The sequence below is a fragment of the Metopolophium dirhodum genome, chromosome 9 (genome assembly GCF_019925205.1).
Source record: "Metopolophium dirhodum isolate CAU chromosome 9, ASM1992520v1, whole genome shotgun sequence".
NCBI classification, from domain to species: Eukaryota; Metazoa; Arthropoda; class Insecta; order Hemiptera; family Aphididae; genus Metopolophium; species Metopolophium dirhodum.
The window spans coordinates 18,224,667-18,241,896 of NC_083568.1; the positions used below are offsets into that span (position 1 = coordinate 18,224,667).

General features: G+C 29.2%; 2 protein-coding genes across 2 annotated transcripts; one reads left to right on the top strand and one right to left on the bottom strand.

Moving 5' to 3' along the window:
• Positions 1–9,182: 9,182 nt before the first annotated feature.
• LOC132951601 (uncharacterized) lies at positions 9,183–13,215 on the bottom strand. The gene is made up of 2 exons (XM_061023389.1): positions 12,981–13,215; positions 9,183–9,730 (listed from the first exon to the last, which is right to left on the bottom strand). Exons 1-2 carry the CDS (start codon positions 13,213–13,215, stop codon positions 9,183–9,185), a joined length of 783 nt encoding a protein of 260 aa, XP_060879372.1.
• LOC132952400 (uncharacterized) lies at positions 10,348–12,877 on the top strand. The gene is made up of 2 exons (XM_061024694.1): positions 10,348–11,741; positions 11,811–12,877. The coding sequence occupies exons 1-2, from the start codon at positions 10,547–10,549 to the stop codon at positions 12,647–12,649; spliced, it is 2,034 nt and encodes a 677-aa protein (XP_060880677.1). The 5' UTR covers positions 10,348–10,546; the 3' UTR covers positions 12,650–12,877.
• Positions 13,216–17,230: the final 4,015 nt, after the last annotated feature.

Below are 17,230 nucleotides of genomic sequence, written 5' to 3' on the forward strand. Positions count from 1 at the left end.
ACCTAAATGTATAATGTTTTATGTTGCTATTATATGGAGTGTCTCTTAAAATATACCTTACCTACGTAATTTACTTAAAATTTGTTTACAAATGTTTCAATCATATTTTATGTAAGTATTAAAAAACACACATCTACACAGTATAATATGAAGTCATCGTAAACAATTTAATAAGGTATATGTGTATATATAATATATATATATTTAAATTCACTAGGTAATTGTTTATTAAATATAATATATTATTATTATTATTATTATTATTACTCGCCATTGTGGGCGAGAAAAAATATTAACAATATAAAACGATTCCTGTATTCATGACCAAATTTAATATGATGTACAATTATTGAAATGAACGTTGATGGATTATGGAGGGAAAAACACTACATTAATCATTTTTCAGCTGAATCGTCGAAATGAAAAACTTAAACTCCGCGGAGGTTTAAATATTTAAAAGTTACTTATAAAATCTGTTTTAATAAAGAACACAGTCACGTATATTGTGTGAGCCGTTGTGTCGAGTTATTTATGAAAACAAACTTGCATTAACATTCACGCAGTAAATGTTGTTTGTAACGAAAATTCAACGATATTGTTATACCTATCTTGTATTATACACCAAGCTATTAACACACGCGGAAATAGGTAGGTTCGTAGGAAAAAATTTAACGACGGTTTGATATATTATTTTAACATATTTTTAATACGATTTTGAAATGAGCAGAGAAAAATAATATTACATATACGTATATGTATTACTATATTTGTATACCCTATAATATACATAAAAAAACGTGTCAGTTAAATACAATTTTTCAATGAAATATTGCATTATATAAGTATTAGATAAACGTACCTAATTACATAAAACTGTTAGAGTCTAGAATTCTCAACTAATTTAGTTTTTTTCAAATTTGGCATCAACTAAATTATTAGGTACCTATATTAATTATCACGATATCGGTATCTAAGACCATTAGTTTAAATTATCCCTATTTACATTTTATTTACAATATACGTTTAGCTCAAATTAAGTTGTATAATTTAGTTTCCTTAAGGATATAATATTAATATTTATATTTTATATTCACATTGTGTCATTGTTAAATTACAAATTTACTGGAAAAGTTAGTTACTGAATTCGTAACTAAACAAACATAAGCTAAAACATGTATTTATATAGGTACTTACTAAACTTACCTATATAAGTGTATCGTAAACAAACATAGTCTGGAAAATCACATTTGATAAATGCAACCCATACTGGACTAACCTAAAAATTGATGGTCTACTTTTTTTTAGTAAAAATCTAGAATAGTACCTAATATTAATCTAATCTGCACAAACTGTTGGTAATACATAATTATTATACGTCATTTAAGTTTTTATTTGTTTGAGTCTTAAATCAATAAAAAATAAAATATAATATAGAAACATAAAAAAGGTTGTGACTTTAACGAATATTGAACATAATTTTTTATGGTAAGTATAAAATGATTTAAATAACTAAAGGAGATACGATGAATTTTAGAAATGTATTAACAATGTTTTGGAAATTAATATAGCAGCTTGTTCTATTTATTTTCAATGTTCTTTTCTTTTGGAACATAGGTACACATTTTCTTTCATCACGATTACGCTGTAACGCTGTATGGGGTTTATTTGACACATATATTGTTTAAAAAAGCATATAGATGTAGGTAAGTAAAATGGAAATGTTAAAACAATTTCAACTCATGCAAGTATAATAGCTATTTTTTCTTTTAAGTTTCACGTTATTTAAAAAAAAAGTCTTATTAGGTGAAAAAAAAACCTAAAGTTGTGTGGTAATAGTTGTATAAACTTATTTTATAAAATTTTATATAACTATACAAAACAGTTTTGTCGTGTTAAACATTATTTTATAATATTCTTTTTCGTCAACTTTTACAAGTTTTTACATAAATTATTGACTTTAATTTTATTCTGCCTATGAGAGTATTTTTATTTTAAGCATTAAATTCACGGAACCATTAAAATTAACAATTATTACGTGTAAAACAAACCATTTAAAATACAATAATATGTGCACTTGTGCATCATTACAATATTATACGTCCTACATTCTAAATACCGTCTGTCCGTTAAGCATAGGTAGGTGATAAATATAGAGGAGCTATGTGCTGCTGATGCTGATAAGGGCATGTATCTATTGGATTGAAAAAAAAGTATGTACCTACCTAAAATTGTAACAGTTAATACTTAGGATATAATGGCACTCGATGTATTTTTACTTACTCCTGATAATATACTCCTAGTTACTACCAAAAAAACATAATATGATTTACACCAACACATAAGTCACTTATACCTTCCCATATAATGTTATTATGATATTAATTTGTAGTTTCATTTAGTATCATCCTAATTGCGTTGAAAATATAACATAATCGTCATACGACCGCGGGCAGATTTTTAGTACACGATTTTTCTTTACATCGAGGTACAGTCATTAACTTTTAGAAGTTTTGGCGAGCATTTTAATAATAATATGCTATGAACAGTGCTACAACGACACGCTTTGTATGTTTAAAAATATCTTTTAATAACGTTGTTATTTATAAGACTATACTCGGCGGCGTCTTGTCGCGGTTCACGCGACAAATGCGAGATTCTGTCAGATATTAATCACGTGATATGCGATATATCATATTATAATATAATATACAAAATAAAAACCAACGTCCCAAAACTCTGTGTGCACGACCGTTGAACGACTGCAAGCCGCAAGTCGCGGGTTCAGCACAATTATTTATATAATGCGCGTATATAATATGCATGAACGAGGCATGTCGAAAAGTTCGCGTGGCGGGAATGAGACGACGGCGGAAAAAAAGAAACTGTATATAATAATAGTAATAATAATATGGTTAATGACGAGTTGTTCGTTTTTCGGGCCGTGACAGGGGGGGGGGGGGGGAGACAAAAATCCGAAAGAAAGAAAACACTCGCGCGCCACTTCCCGGGTCAGGAAATGCCAGTCGTTTTGCAAGGGTTTTCGCGGAGGAAAACAAGGCATTATTTACGCGCGCGACAGGCGACCACCGCGACGACGAGCGGTGAAGACCTGCAGGAAACGGCGCGACGTTGACGATATCTATAAAATATTATATGTATATATATATAATATATACAAGGCATCTCAAATGCTGTGCGACACAATTAATGGGTGAATCGCATTAGTTAGGTTTTCGTCGAGTTGTACCTATAATATTATAGTTGTAGGTATACCAGGAAGGTTAGCTGTAATAGATACCTACGCAAGTTTTGTATATTATATTATGGTCGGCACGCGTCTAACGTTCGTCGATACGCGTTTTTTACTGACAATTGAAGCGGTCTCGTCGTCCGCCGAGTGCCTATTACCATATTATATACAGAGCGATTCACCGCAAGCATGCTCACCCCGTTTTTTTATTCAATATCAAATTGATAAAAAGTTCTGATTTTCGGAATTTTCAAATTTACACAACTACCATATTTTGAAATTCTTGAGATTTTCTGTATAGGTACCTACCTACACGATAGGAGTGTTCTGCAGTAGTACAAACTTCTGTTTTTCAAATCACAATCCTTCTTCCTTACAATAGTATAAAATATATGTAATATCGGATCTAGTATTTATTACTCTTGGTCACTTGGAACAATTTTATAAGTTATAGATATTGATGGATTAATATGAATTATTAAAATCGTTTGATCACCTTTGCCCCCTTTTTAAGTTAAATAACTCAAAAAGTAGGTACTCTTCCGAATTTTGATTTTGATAGGTCAACAAGAAAAATTATCTACTAAATAATTTACAGTAAACAAGAGGGTTCTCATTTGAAAAAATAGAAGTTTGTAATTTGTATCACCACAGGATACTCCGTAAGTAGTATATAAAATCAAAAGAATTTTAAAATATGTTCATTATAAGTATATTATTTAAAAATTTAAAAAAACAGAATTTTAATAAATGTATTATTATAGGAAATAATGGGTGTGATCATGCTAGGTGAATCACCCTGTATATAGTTATATACTTATATACATTTACAGGATCTTACACACATACTTATAATTTATATATATATATATACCAATATTCTATATAGTATATAATATGTATAGTACTGTAGTACTTGCGGTACTGCTTGTTATTATTACACACGCACACGTATATACACGTGCACCGCACGCTGCAATGAAATCACGTTTTGCGGCCATCAATAATAACGTCGTCGCACCGTCGAGTTTTAAGGATAAATGTTATTATCAATTATTATACAACCGACGTCGTAGTGGCTATAGGTATTAGGCCAGGAGCGTCTTCTCCCCTCGCCCGACAGACGGAGATTGGAAGACTTGACTCGAGTCCCGACAAAAAATATATTTAACTGGAAGACGGAGATTATTCGCACCGCTGTAAAATGCAACCTGTCGAATCCGTACACAGAGGTATTAATATTATAGTTAACGAGGTGATTCACCAACCTGCACGCTCATGATGCCCATTTTTCCTTTGACAACAAATTAATTTATGTTCTAAGGACCATAATTTTTAACATTTAAATTTCTTCTACTATTTAAACTGTATACTGTGTACCAAATTCTTTTTTTTTCAAATCAGAATCTACACAATGCTAGTTTTCAATAATATTCTCCAAATAATTGCATAATTCTATAAACTGATTTTATAAGCATAACCTGATCCCTTTATAGTTTCGTAACGTAGATTCTTCCAAGCATTAGGGTTTTTAAACATATACCAAAATATAGGAACATACATCTATTAACATGTTCTAATTTGTACTAATTGTGTGAGTACGTATTATAATAACTAATAAGTAGGGTTCAGAATTTAAAATATTTCACTTGAAATTTTTCAATTAAAATATTTTAAAATTGAAAATTTCACTCTTCTTGAAATATTTCAATGAAATTATGAAAAATATTTTCTCTTCTTTTAAACGTGTTTGGTTATAGATGATTAGAAATAATATATCGATTACACACTTAAAAATAAAGAGAAACATAATATTATTTTTGTTGATTTATTATTTTATATTTGTATATTCTTTATGAAGTGCTGAAAAATATTCCTAGCATTATTTTGAGAGTAAAAACATTTTTTTTATGACTTTTAAAATATTGTTGTATGCTGACCATCAGCGATCCAAAAGATAATGATTTGAAATAAAGTCAATAAAGTGAAATAAAGTCAATTTCAACCAGTAAATGAAATAATAGTGTATATTTTCAGTAATTATTAAGTGTACAAAAGTCGTATATGTGTGTGTATGTGACTGAGTGATGTGATTATGTGAAGGTGCTCTGGACTCTTTTATTTAATACTTAGATCATATTTTGTATATTGTAATTTTGTATATATTCACGACTATTATGAGAGTGGTTTATGTCTATAAACACATTGCGAATATAATATAATGTAGTATAGAATGCATTCGCAGAGCTATGGCTTTCAACAATATGTTATGATGTTGAGTTGGTTTATGAGTTTGTAACTTAAGAGTTAAAATGCAATGTTTAAATTTGTTATATTATAGATTTGTTAAACAACTTATAAATTATATGTAAATATGTTAAATATTTTCTTTGTTTCATACAACAGACAAACTTTTAAAAATGTTTACTTGGAATTTGATGACTATAAACTTTTAGAAATAATAAACATTTTATTTTTATTTTTCATAGAAATGAAATATTTTATGACATTTTCATGACATTTTTCATGAAATATTTCAAGAAAATAAATTTCATGAAATTTTAAACCCTATTAATAAGTATTAGAATGTCTAAATATAGAGCATACTAATATGCTTAAAAATAACCAAAATTAGAATAAATTACTAAATACTAATAAGTATTAAATTAAAAGTGGGGATGAGCATAGTTGTTGAATCACTATGTATATAGTTTGCTGTATTGTGAAGTGGGTAATTATCGTAAGACGCCGATGTGAGTATCTGACCATGTAAGTTAGTTTGTGTTATTAAAAAAAAACTATATTATATAATTTAAAGTACGTATTTTACAATTTATTTTTGAAAATAAATCTCACTAATTATTTATTTAGGATTTAAAGTTTTTTCAAATAACCTATATTTTAGATTCTGAGCGAAGCGATGAATGTATTGATTTTACAATGATATGTTTTTTTTTTATTTTTTTACTCTTGTCTGCCATCACCTTTTAGGACAGTGAAAAAGCTTGGATTTTCTTCAACAGTAACTTTTCTGATAGGAAAGTGAATCTAGTTGGTACTTGGGGGAGTCAAAAGTAAACATTTCCCACTTCCCAGTAGTTTTTAAAAGCGACGTGAAAAACAAAAGAAAAATTAAGGGAAAACGGGAATTTTTACGCAAAATCTGTTTTTGAGAAACTCTAAAACAAATGACCGTAGGTACATGACATTTTGACTGAATGTTTATATTAGCATTTTCTATACACCATAACATTTTTCGAATATTTTAACTTATTTTGAGCTGCTTACGGACATTTTCAGTTTCCATTTTTTTTAGTTTTTTTTCTTTGGATGTCAATAAAACTTTATTTGTTAATAAAAAAGCTTGAAAATTTAATACAAGGCTCCTACTATATTGTTACTATGATGTTTGAAAAATATTAAAAATACTTAGTCACAGTTTTTATTTATAAGCATTTAAAGTTCAAATTTTGACAAAATACGGAAAAATCACGAAAATTAGCAAATTATTTTGAGTTGAGAATTCATAAAAATTTTTCTTTTTAAATCTAAGATTTGAAAATGTAATATAAGATTACTCATAAGTTTGTCTACCTTTATCAAAAAAAAAATGTCTACAAGAAACTTAAATTAAATTTTTATGAGCGTCTGAAATTTATATTTTTACAACATTTTATATTCACTCGATTTCTCATGTAACAATTTTCTTATTTTATTGTAATTAAAAACGAATAACTGTAGATACTTGAAAATTTCACTGAATGTTTATATTAGCATTTTCTATACACCATAAAATTTTGAAAATATTTTGACTCTTTTTGAGCTGTTTACGGACAGTTTTCAATTTTTTTAGTTTTTTATTCTATAAATATCAATAAAATTTTATATATTGGGTAAAAAAGCGTGAAAATTTAATATAAAGCTCCTGATGTATCGTTCTAATAGCAATTGAAAAATATTAAAAATATATAGGCACATTTTTTTTTTATAAGCATTTAAAGTTCAAATTTTGACAACATTTATCAAATTTATAATTTAATAATTATTTTGTACCTAGCTAAAAATTTATAAAATGTTCAACTTTTATAGCTAAGGATTGAAAATTGAAAACAAGGCTCCACGTAAATAGGTTATTTATAAATTACTTTATTGACAATAATATATTAATATCATCAATAATATACTTGGTAATATCATAGGCTGACTGACCGTTTTCGCTCAGAATCGTTTTTCTTATACAATGATATTATATCATTGAATTCAAATTTAACACCATCCATTACAGTGACCCACTTGTAACCTACTGTACAGCAGAGCAACATCCACTTACCCACCTTTTTTAAATTTATATTCTAAATATTATTAAACCTATTTGGCTATGTATAACTCCCTGAGTGTCCTCTGCAGAATATAAAACTATAAAATATATTATTGGTAGTAATATTCTGAACAGCTATAAATTTATAAATATTAGACAGAGTGTCAGTGTCCCATGGTGACTCTTTAATATATTTTTAAGATTAATAATTCATTTTTATCCTTAATAGAATATTTAATTTTTTTAAATTAAAATAATTAATTAATCTATCTCCTGTGACATATCATTAATATTATTGTACTCCAATTAGTATTTTTATTATGTACTCAGTTGTCTCTCTTTGTTCTCACAACAGGTAAATCATCTTAACAATCGTCTGAATACAAATAATTAAATGTGATATTATGTGTAAGTGTGTATCACATTATAACATGATAAGTATAAACTGCCAAAGGCGATAAGTTTCAAAATTACCAATAGCTGTAATAATAATACTGGATATTATCATTAAATACTGCCAAACATGTCTTAATTAATTACATCTTACATCTTTCATAATGATTTACAATATCACTTTATTTTATTTTGTAAATCATAAATTCCAATACTCGTCACACATTCATTAATTATATTATGTTCTACAAATTATTTTTAAAACATAACATAAAATGTTAAAAATATGATGATGTGTACTGTATAGTTATATTATTTATAATTTATATATGTCGTAATAAATTAAACTGCCTAGTTGCCTCACTCTAGAGACAATTTGTGTTATGAAATTTAATTCATAAATATTACAACTAGTTAAATATTTTCATACTTTTCAAATATAGTCATAATATTTTTAATTCTTATGAGTTTTTTTTTTATAGATCTTCTTTGGAAATCATAACGTTAATTATTTTTGTGTTATGCACTAAATTGTATTTATTATAAATAGAATTAAAAATATTTGTTGAAATGAATGGTTATTTTTTAGTATAACAATGCTGCATTGCAGTGGTGAATCTAGGAGGGGCTAGGGGGCTTAGCCCCCCAAAAATATTCCTTATTGAACATACTATATTATTATTATATACGAGAACACGAGGTGATGACGTGTAATTAATTATGTAATTACCCATTTACTCATTACATAGGTCATTAGGTCATCAGTGGCCAACCTTTTGTGGTATTAATTTGTTTTCATCTCGTTCATTACAATAACATATTAAATATTTTGGGTTAAACCTGAAGGCTGAAATCATGCACGCATATAGATATTATGTATTTGTATTTACTATACTACCTACGTTGTATAATATTTGTTGAAATTAATAGGTATGCTTGCAGCAATGATGGTCAATATTTTAGTTTAACGTATACATGACGAACAGTGCTGCACCGCCAAACGTTTTTACATAACTTTAACTCGCTATTAAGTTGTCCATAAAATACAATACATTGTAATATTATTTTTTTTTTTTATTAAAGATAAAGGCTTCAACATCTTAAGGTTATTAGCCTACAATTGTAACATATGTGAATAGGAATAACGTCAAGTATTTACTATTTACAGATATTTACAATTTGTGATTTAAATGTATGTAATGAAAAAATTTGTAAATTGCTTCAGACTTCAGTGTTATTTTCGCCGAGGGCAAGTCGGAGGGATGTTGAGTTTTTGAAAATTTTCCGAGGTTCAGCGTATTTTGGGCATCTAGTGACAATGTGGTCGATCGAGAGGTTCTCCTTGCATGTGTTGCATACTGGAGCAGGTTCTTTGGTGATGAGGAAGGAATGGGTGAGGTGTGTGTGACCTATTCTTGCTCGAGTTATAATGACCTCGTTTCTTCTTTTAAGACTACAAGGGAAGTTCCATTTTTGGATGAGAGGCTTGATGTTCCTTAACTTATTTGAGAGGGGGACGTTGCTCCAATTTTTCTGCCAAGTTTCCAGAATTTTGAGGTTGATGGTGTTGCGTGACTCTGCGGATGTGGTTAAGTTTAGTTGTAAGGCATTGTGAGGAAGTGTGGCTTTATTTGCGAATTTGTCTTTTGTTTCGTTGCCAGAAATACCAACGTGTGAAGGGACCCATAAGAAAGAGCATATTTTATTAGTTGTTGATATCAGCCCCTGGATATTCTGTACTAGTTCATTCTTAGAGTAGGGATTTGAGACAGGCGCGGATCCAGTGGGGGGCGGTAGGGGCGGCCGCCCCCCCCGTCAGCCGTATCAAAATGTGTTGTATCGAATTTGTTGTACTATTAAATTACATTATTTTGTGTTATACCATTCTAACGTATTGTTAATTGTTATTGTCACAAATGTTTGTCTTTTATTTTTATAACATAAACATATGACAACAATATTATTGCGACCGTATGAGCGACGACAACCACCAGCCGGCCAGCCCAGCCGAATCGTAGAGTTTTGTCCTAAAAATAGTATGAGATTACATGTTTATTTTGTTTACAGATATTAAATCTTCCTTATTCTCGACTGCCTGAAATATACATATTTATAATACAGATATCAATTTATTTCTAGCAGTACCTATAATAGTAATAATTGTTGTGTTGACTGTTGACATTAGATTAGACACTCTTTAGTCTTTAGTTTGACAACCGCAGATATACACGCGTACTCGTATTACGTATAATTTCCTTAATAATCGAAATTATATTTCTCGTAATACGCCGTTAAAAGTGACCGCGATTTATTCTTTTAATTTAATTGGTGACGTTTGTATTATAGTTGTAAGTTGTTATACTGTAATTATTAATTTAAATAAAAAACTAGATATTGGAGATTTTTTAAATTCAAATTTACACATTAATAATATTTTTAAAAAACAACTTCTTGAAGATCATTGGAGACCCCTAAATAAAAATAATTTTCCCTTTTCTACTCACAAAAAATGTGGTAGTATAGAAAAAAGATACGTAAAATTAGAGCATTTGGAAAAATATTTTTGGCTAGTGATATCAAAATCTATGAATGGTTTATTCTGTGTTTATTGTTCAGTTTTTAATCACTCTAATACTGGCACAGGATCAAAAAATACAATGCCTCTTAAGTGTCTAGTAACCGAACCTTTAACCAAATTTGCTAAACTTCTTGGAAAGGATGGTTACCTAGAAACTCATAGTAGAAATATTTACCATAAAAACGCCGTTCAGGATGGAAAATCATTTTTACATATTTATAATAATCCACAAAATAAAATTACCAATAAACTAAATACAGCTCATTATGAACAAGTTAAAGAAAACAGATCTCGGTTGAAACCAATAATTGACTCGTTAATATTTCTTGGTAAACAAAATATTGCTATTCGAGGACATCGCGATGATGGCAGTATATTTGACGATTCTCAAAAGCCTACAGAAAATAATGGAAATTTCAGGGAATTATTAAATTTCAGAATTTCATCTGGTGATGAGATTTTAAAAAATCATTTATTAAGTTCCGAGTCTAGAGCCACTTACATTAGTAAAACGACACAGAACGAACTTATTTGTATTATAGGAAATTTGATACTAAAAAATGTGTTGGAAAGAGTAAAACAATCAAAATTTTATAGTGTTATTTTTGATGAAACCACCGATGTATCAAATATTTCCCAGTTAGTCACTGTTATTCGATATGTCCATAAAAATGAAGTGTATGAAGATTTTATCGGATTCTTAGACTGTCATAAAGACAATTATAAAAATACTGGAGGGGAAGTAGAACCTAAAATGACTGGTGAAATTATAGGAAATTCAGTTTTGAGCATTTTAAAAAAACTTGATTTACCATTTGAAAATTGCGTCGGAATTACAACAGATGGATGTAGTGTTATGCTATCCGAAAAATGTGGAGCAGTTAAAACACTTAAAGAAAAAATGAAAAATGCAATCAAATGCACTTGTTTTAGTCATGCCTTAAATTTGTCTATTATGAAAGGGTGCAAAATTAAATTTGTAAGAAATGCTTTCGGAATAATGAAAGAAATAATTAATTTTTTTAATTCATCAGCAAAAAAAAACTATATTTTGAAAAATACTTTAAAATCATCATTACATTCATTATGTGAGACAAGATGGGTGGAAAAACATGACTGTATTTTACAATTTTTCACTGGCCTAAGTTCCATAATCGAGGCATTAGACAAAATATCAGATTGGGATGATATAAATACCGCAAGTAAAGCATCTTACTTATCTAAATCAGCATCGACTGGAGAATTTATTTTGACATTAACAACTGTTTCAGAAATTTTTACTTTAACATCTCCAGTAAGTAAATTATTGCAGTCCAAAAGCCAGGACAAATTTTCAGCTACTACTATAATTAAAAATGTAATTTCTATTTTGAAAAAAAAACGAGAAAATAGTTCCAACTGTTTTAACAAAATATTTAAAACCGCTGAAAATCAGATGGCCAACTTGGGGATTTCAATCGGAATTAACAAGCCAAGATTATCTGAAGTAATGAAAAACAGAGAAAATCCTCAAACTCAATCTGTTGAAGAATATTTTAGAATAACTCTTTTTATTCCCTTTCTCGATAATTTACTATATGATTTAGAATCTAGATTCGATGAAGATTTAATGTCAGTTTTTGATCTAGACGTAGTGTTGCCCAACATAGTTAAAACAAAATCCATTTTTGATGACAAATTTAAATTAGAAAATAAAATAAAAAACGTGATTAATCAATTTGGTGACTTAGTAGCTCATGAAATAAATATACCTAGAGATATTTTTGAATCTTCAATAATTGGTGAATTTGAACTTTGGCACAATTATTGGTTGCAAGAGGAACAATTACCTTCGTCACCTTTAGAAGCTATCAAACAATGTGACCCGGACCTTTTTTCTGGAATAAATGTATTGTTAAAAATACTTATCACGTTACCGGCTACAGGTGCAACAGCTGAACGTAATTTTTCATCACTACGACGAGTCAAAACATGGATGAGGTCGAGAATATCAGAGGAACGATTAAATGGACTGGCATTATTACACGCTCATCGAGATGTCATTATAAACCACGATGAAGTTATAGATATATTTGCTCAATCTAACAGAAGATTGGACTTTGTAATTTGATTCATAATTAAAATGTTTTAACTTCAAAATTGTTATATTATATTTTATTATGAATTTTAAAAGGTATTTTAAAAGAAAAAGATAGATTTAAAAATGTAATTTAAATAATTAAATAAAGAAATAAAGAAATTTAATGCAGTTTATGTATTCATTATAAATTTATAAATAATCAGGAATTGCATTCTGTACTATTGCATTTATAACTATTTATATATATATATATAATAATAATATAATATACTCGTATTTAGCAGTAGGTATCTAAATATGTATACTTATTTATAATCCGCCCCCCCCGTTAAGGTAGGCTGGATCCGCGCCTGATTTGAGATGGATTTTAGAGCACTTAAAGAGTCACTTATGATAACGAAAGTATCCGAATTTGAGGAGGAGGCGATTTTCAGTGCTTCGAAGATAGCATAAGTTTTCGCTGGGTAGATGTTGGTGTTGGGAGGAAGTGAAAATTTATGATTTTCATTTCCAGTGATTGCTGCAAAACCCACTCCGTTGGTATTTTTTGATGCGTCAGTGTATATATGTGTACTGCTGGAGTATTGTTGGGACATTATTTCCAAGAAAAGATTGCGAATGACAGTGCTGTCAGTGGAATGTTTACAGTGATTGGTGAGTTGTGTATTGATATGAGGAGACTACGGCCAAGGGGGATATGAACGTTGTATTTTGCTCAATGTTTGTGTTTGGAGGCCAAGATTTGCACTGATAATTTTGAAATGTTAAAAATTGTGTTCCTGTTGTTGAGCGAATTGAAGGAGAGTGGGTTTTTTTATTTACTTATTTATTTATTTATGTATAATAAACGGGTATTAAACCCTTTAGCAATTTGAAAAAAAGAAAATATAAGTACAGTACAGCTTATCTTATAACATAATTTGGACACAATAATGATGAAAATTAATTGTAACAATGTAAATAGTTAACAGCCAAAAAAGAATAAATATATAGAACAGTAGTGGGTTGTGAAGTATCTTGCTAGATATATGATTAGACATGCTTTTAATTCTTGATATGTATTTGAGTATATGACTATGACGTCTTAATTCAAGAGGGAGTTCACCAGCATTTCATAAGATACTATCAACCAGGCTAGTCCTAAAAGCCCCAGTTGCCAGACGTATACCTTGATTATGAATAGGATTTATAGTGTTGAGTACATTATTTTTTGTGGTATTGTAGATTATAGCACCGTAATTAATTATCGAGAGGATAAGGGATTTATAAATTCTGAGGAGGCTTTTTGTCTCAGATCCCCACGTATTGTTTCCGAGTATTTTTATGATTTTCATTCTTGATAGACATTCCGCTTTGAGCTTTTCCAAGCTATTGTAATATTGTATATATTATTTAGCTTATCATTTAAAATCGATCAATTATAATTTATAACATGCAATATAAAAGACAAAAAATGTTTCTACCTGACTACCTAGCTACCTAACCGGCTAGCCCATGTCCTTTAAGCATTCCTAAGCCGTTCATCCGATTGCGATGAAATTTGATAAAAAGATAGATTAGATCACGGGGAAGGAAATAGGCTACATTTTGTCGCGAAAAACTTAAATAAGAGGTCCAAACAGGGATTTTGAGATTATTATTATTATTTGTTTATAAATGGTTGCTATTGGTTTTAATAATAATAATTATTATAATTATTAATGCATAAGCCTGTGTATTTTAGTACAGCTAGAATGTATCGGGTTCGAACCACGGTTTCGGTGGACCAATTTTTTGCATTTGTTGATACATTAGAGTTAAATTATACAATTACGCACCACGCGGGGTCCGCGATCTACCACAGGATTGCCTATACCTGATGGCTGATGAATGATGATATACGGCTCGCATAACCACAAGTCAATCTCACGGACAACGCCGGTCGGGATGGTTATAAATTAAAATATAATATAATTTACACTTAAAAAGAAATTACTTCCGCAGCATGTTACGCCCAAAAGGAGTTGAAGAATCACAAAAACGTATCAATAGCAAAGCATTGCCGTGTCAGCTAGTATAATAATAATACCCTATAGGTGACATTAATAATTATTTTTGTTTTTGAATAATACGCAACGTTTGCTGCAGGTATTTACTTTGCAAATAATTATTGTCCTCATTAAAATATGGATAATTCATTCATATCAACTGGTATAGGTATATGAAGGCGTAATCTGTTAGATACAAGGGGGGGGGGGTGGAATTTGGTCCAACAATAACATTATATAATGGAAGAAATGATATTGTTTTTGCATACATATTATATCTAAATAGGTTATTATAGGTATATTCAATATTAACTATCCGCACGCAATTTCAAAGGTATTGTGACAGCGTTGAAATATATCAGTCAAACTGATGATTGACCGTCACATCATAGCTAAATTGTATTCATTAATATTAAGCTCTGCAGTGAGTATGCGACTTGAAAATATTCATGTTGACCTCCATAATATTCCATAATCCACATGCAAATTTAAAATCTAAAAACAATAATAATTTATAATTTCAATCAATGTAAAAAAAACGTTTCGTTATTATTGTTCGGACTTTAGATAAATCTATTTAACTACAATCGAAGAAGTCAAATGTATAACAATTTATAAAATACTCTAGAATATTGTTATTATCGAAAAAGATTTATCAATTAGGTATTTACAATAACCACTATTATCCCGCAGATGATGTAATATTTAACACCTAGTACCTGGTGATTTATTATTATGATATTATATTCATATCATAACAATTATCATGGCCAGAATGCTCACTTGAAATTCCTATATAAAAAAAAATGGAAAGTTAGAAAAGTCCATAAAGCATCGTGTAACTTAAAGAAATAAAGAGATCCTCGAGAGTTAGTTTAAATTGTATAAATGATAAACAATTAATTATCCACAATGTAAAATAATTTGTCCAAATACCTACGTTTTTTTTTTAAACATTGGAAATGGGTTGTTGGTTTCAATTTCTAAGACCGGCACATTCATAATACATAACAGTATGTTTTGTAATTACATAATATATGGGAGCACTGTGTTCTATTAAACTATTATCTTTTAACGCAGACAACACCTATTTCTTTGGGTATACAGACTGCGGTTAGCGGTATATACCGGTGGGCAAACGAAAGACTGTCACTGGCATTTAATTCACTACTACGTCACTCGAGTAAACCTAGCAGGATTATTTAAATGCAATTAATGCCTAAAGAAGTACCCAGAAGCTATGTTGGTTCCTTGGTAGTGTTCAGTCTGTGGTAGACCAAACAATGACCGTAATCCATTTGCCTTTTAAATCCGGATTAATCTTACGTAGCCAGATAACTAAAAGTGCTTTATAATATTACGTACAACTAATTACATGGTCACATCTTTTCTAAATAATATAACAAATCACTTCTATCCAAACTACATCAGTTTAGTGGCTAAAAACTATTTAGAAGCCATTGGTGTAACTGGTGGTGGTTTGATGAAGCTGACTACAAATTATAACTGTCCCGTGACCTTTATTCGTGGGATGGCTCTTTTATATGGCTTTACCTACTTGAATTTTCTTCAATAATATCAAACAATATTTAATAATTAAAAATCAGATTAATTTAGTTCTACTACTTAAACGTACATATACCTACCTATAGTGCATAACATATACCTATAATAATAATAAAATTATAATATAATAATAATTGTATGGTGTTTAGAAAATGATAATATAAACATTCAGTCAAATTGTCATGTATCTACATTTATTCGTTTTCGAATTACAACAAAATAACAAATTCGCTACATGAGAAATCGAGTGAATATCCAATATAGTAAAAATAAGAACTTTAAACGCTCATAAAAATTTGATTTGGATTGCTTGTAGACATTTTTTTTTTTGATAAAGGTAGACAAACTTATGAGAAATCTTGTATTACATTTTTAGATCTTAGATTTAAATAGAAAAGTTTTATAAATTTCTAACTCAAAATAATTTGCAAATTTTCGTGATTTTTACGTATTTTATCATCTCTCCGCTCAGAAACTAATATTAAGGGGATTCGATAACGTTTTTGTCTAACACACGCGCGTCATAGTATTTTAGACGTGTTTTTTGCCAAACATTCCAATTGATCTATTGAAGCGATAAGAATTCTAAAAACAGATTTGTATTCGTCGTCTACTTGAGATCGACTTTCCCACATTTTTGATATTATCCCCCAAATTCCAGAAAACGTCATATTAAAAAAGAGTATTTTAACATTTTGGTATTTCAATTTTTGGAGAAGCTAAAATCAAAAAATCAAAATTGTGGGAAAGTCAATTTCAAGTAGACTTGACGACGAATTCAAATCTGTTTTCAGAATTCTCATCACTTCATTAGATTAATTGATATGTTTGGCAAAGGATCCGTCAAAAATCCTATGTTGCGCGTGTGTTAGACAAAAACAGAAAATCATGGTATGGAATTCCCTTAAAAAAAATTAAAAACACTAAATTAATTTTTACTTCTTGTTAACATTAATTCATTTTTATACACCATTTAATGTCCAAAATATTTTGATCCACGTTGAGTCATTTTTAAATT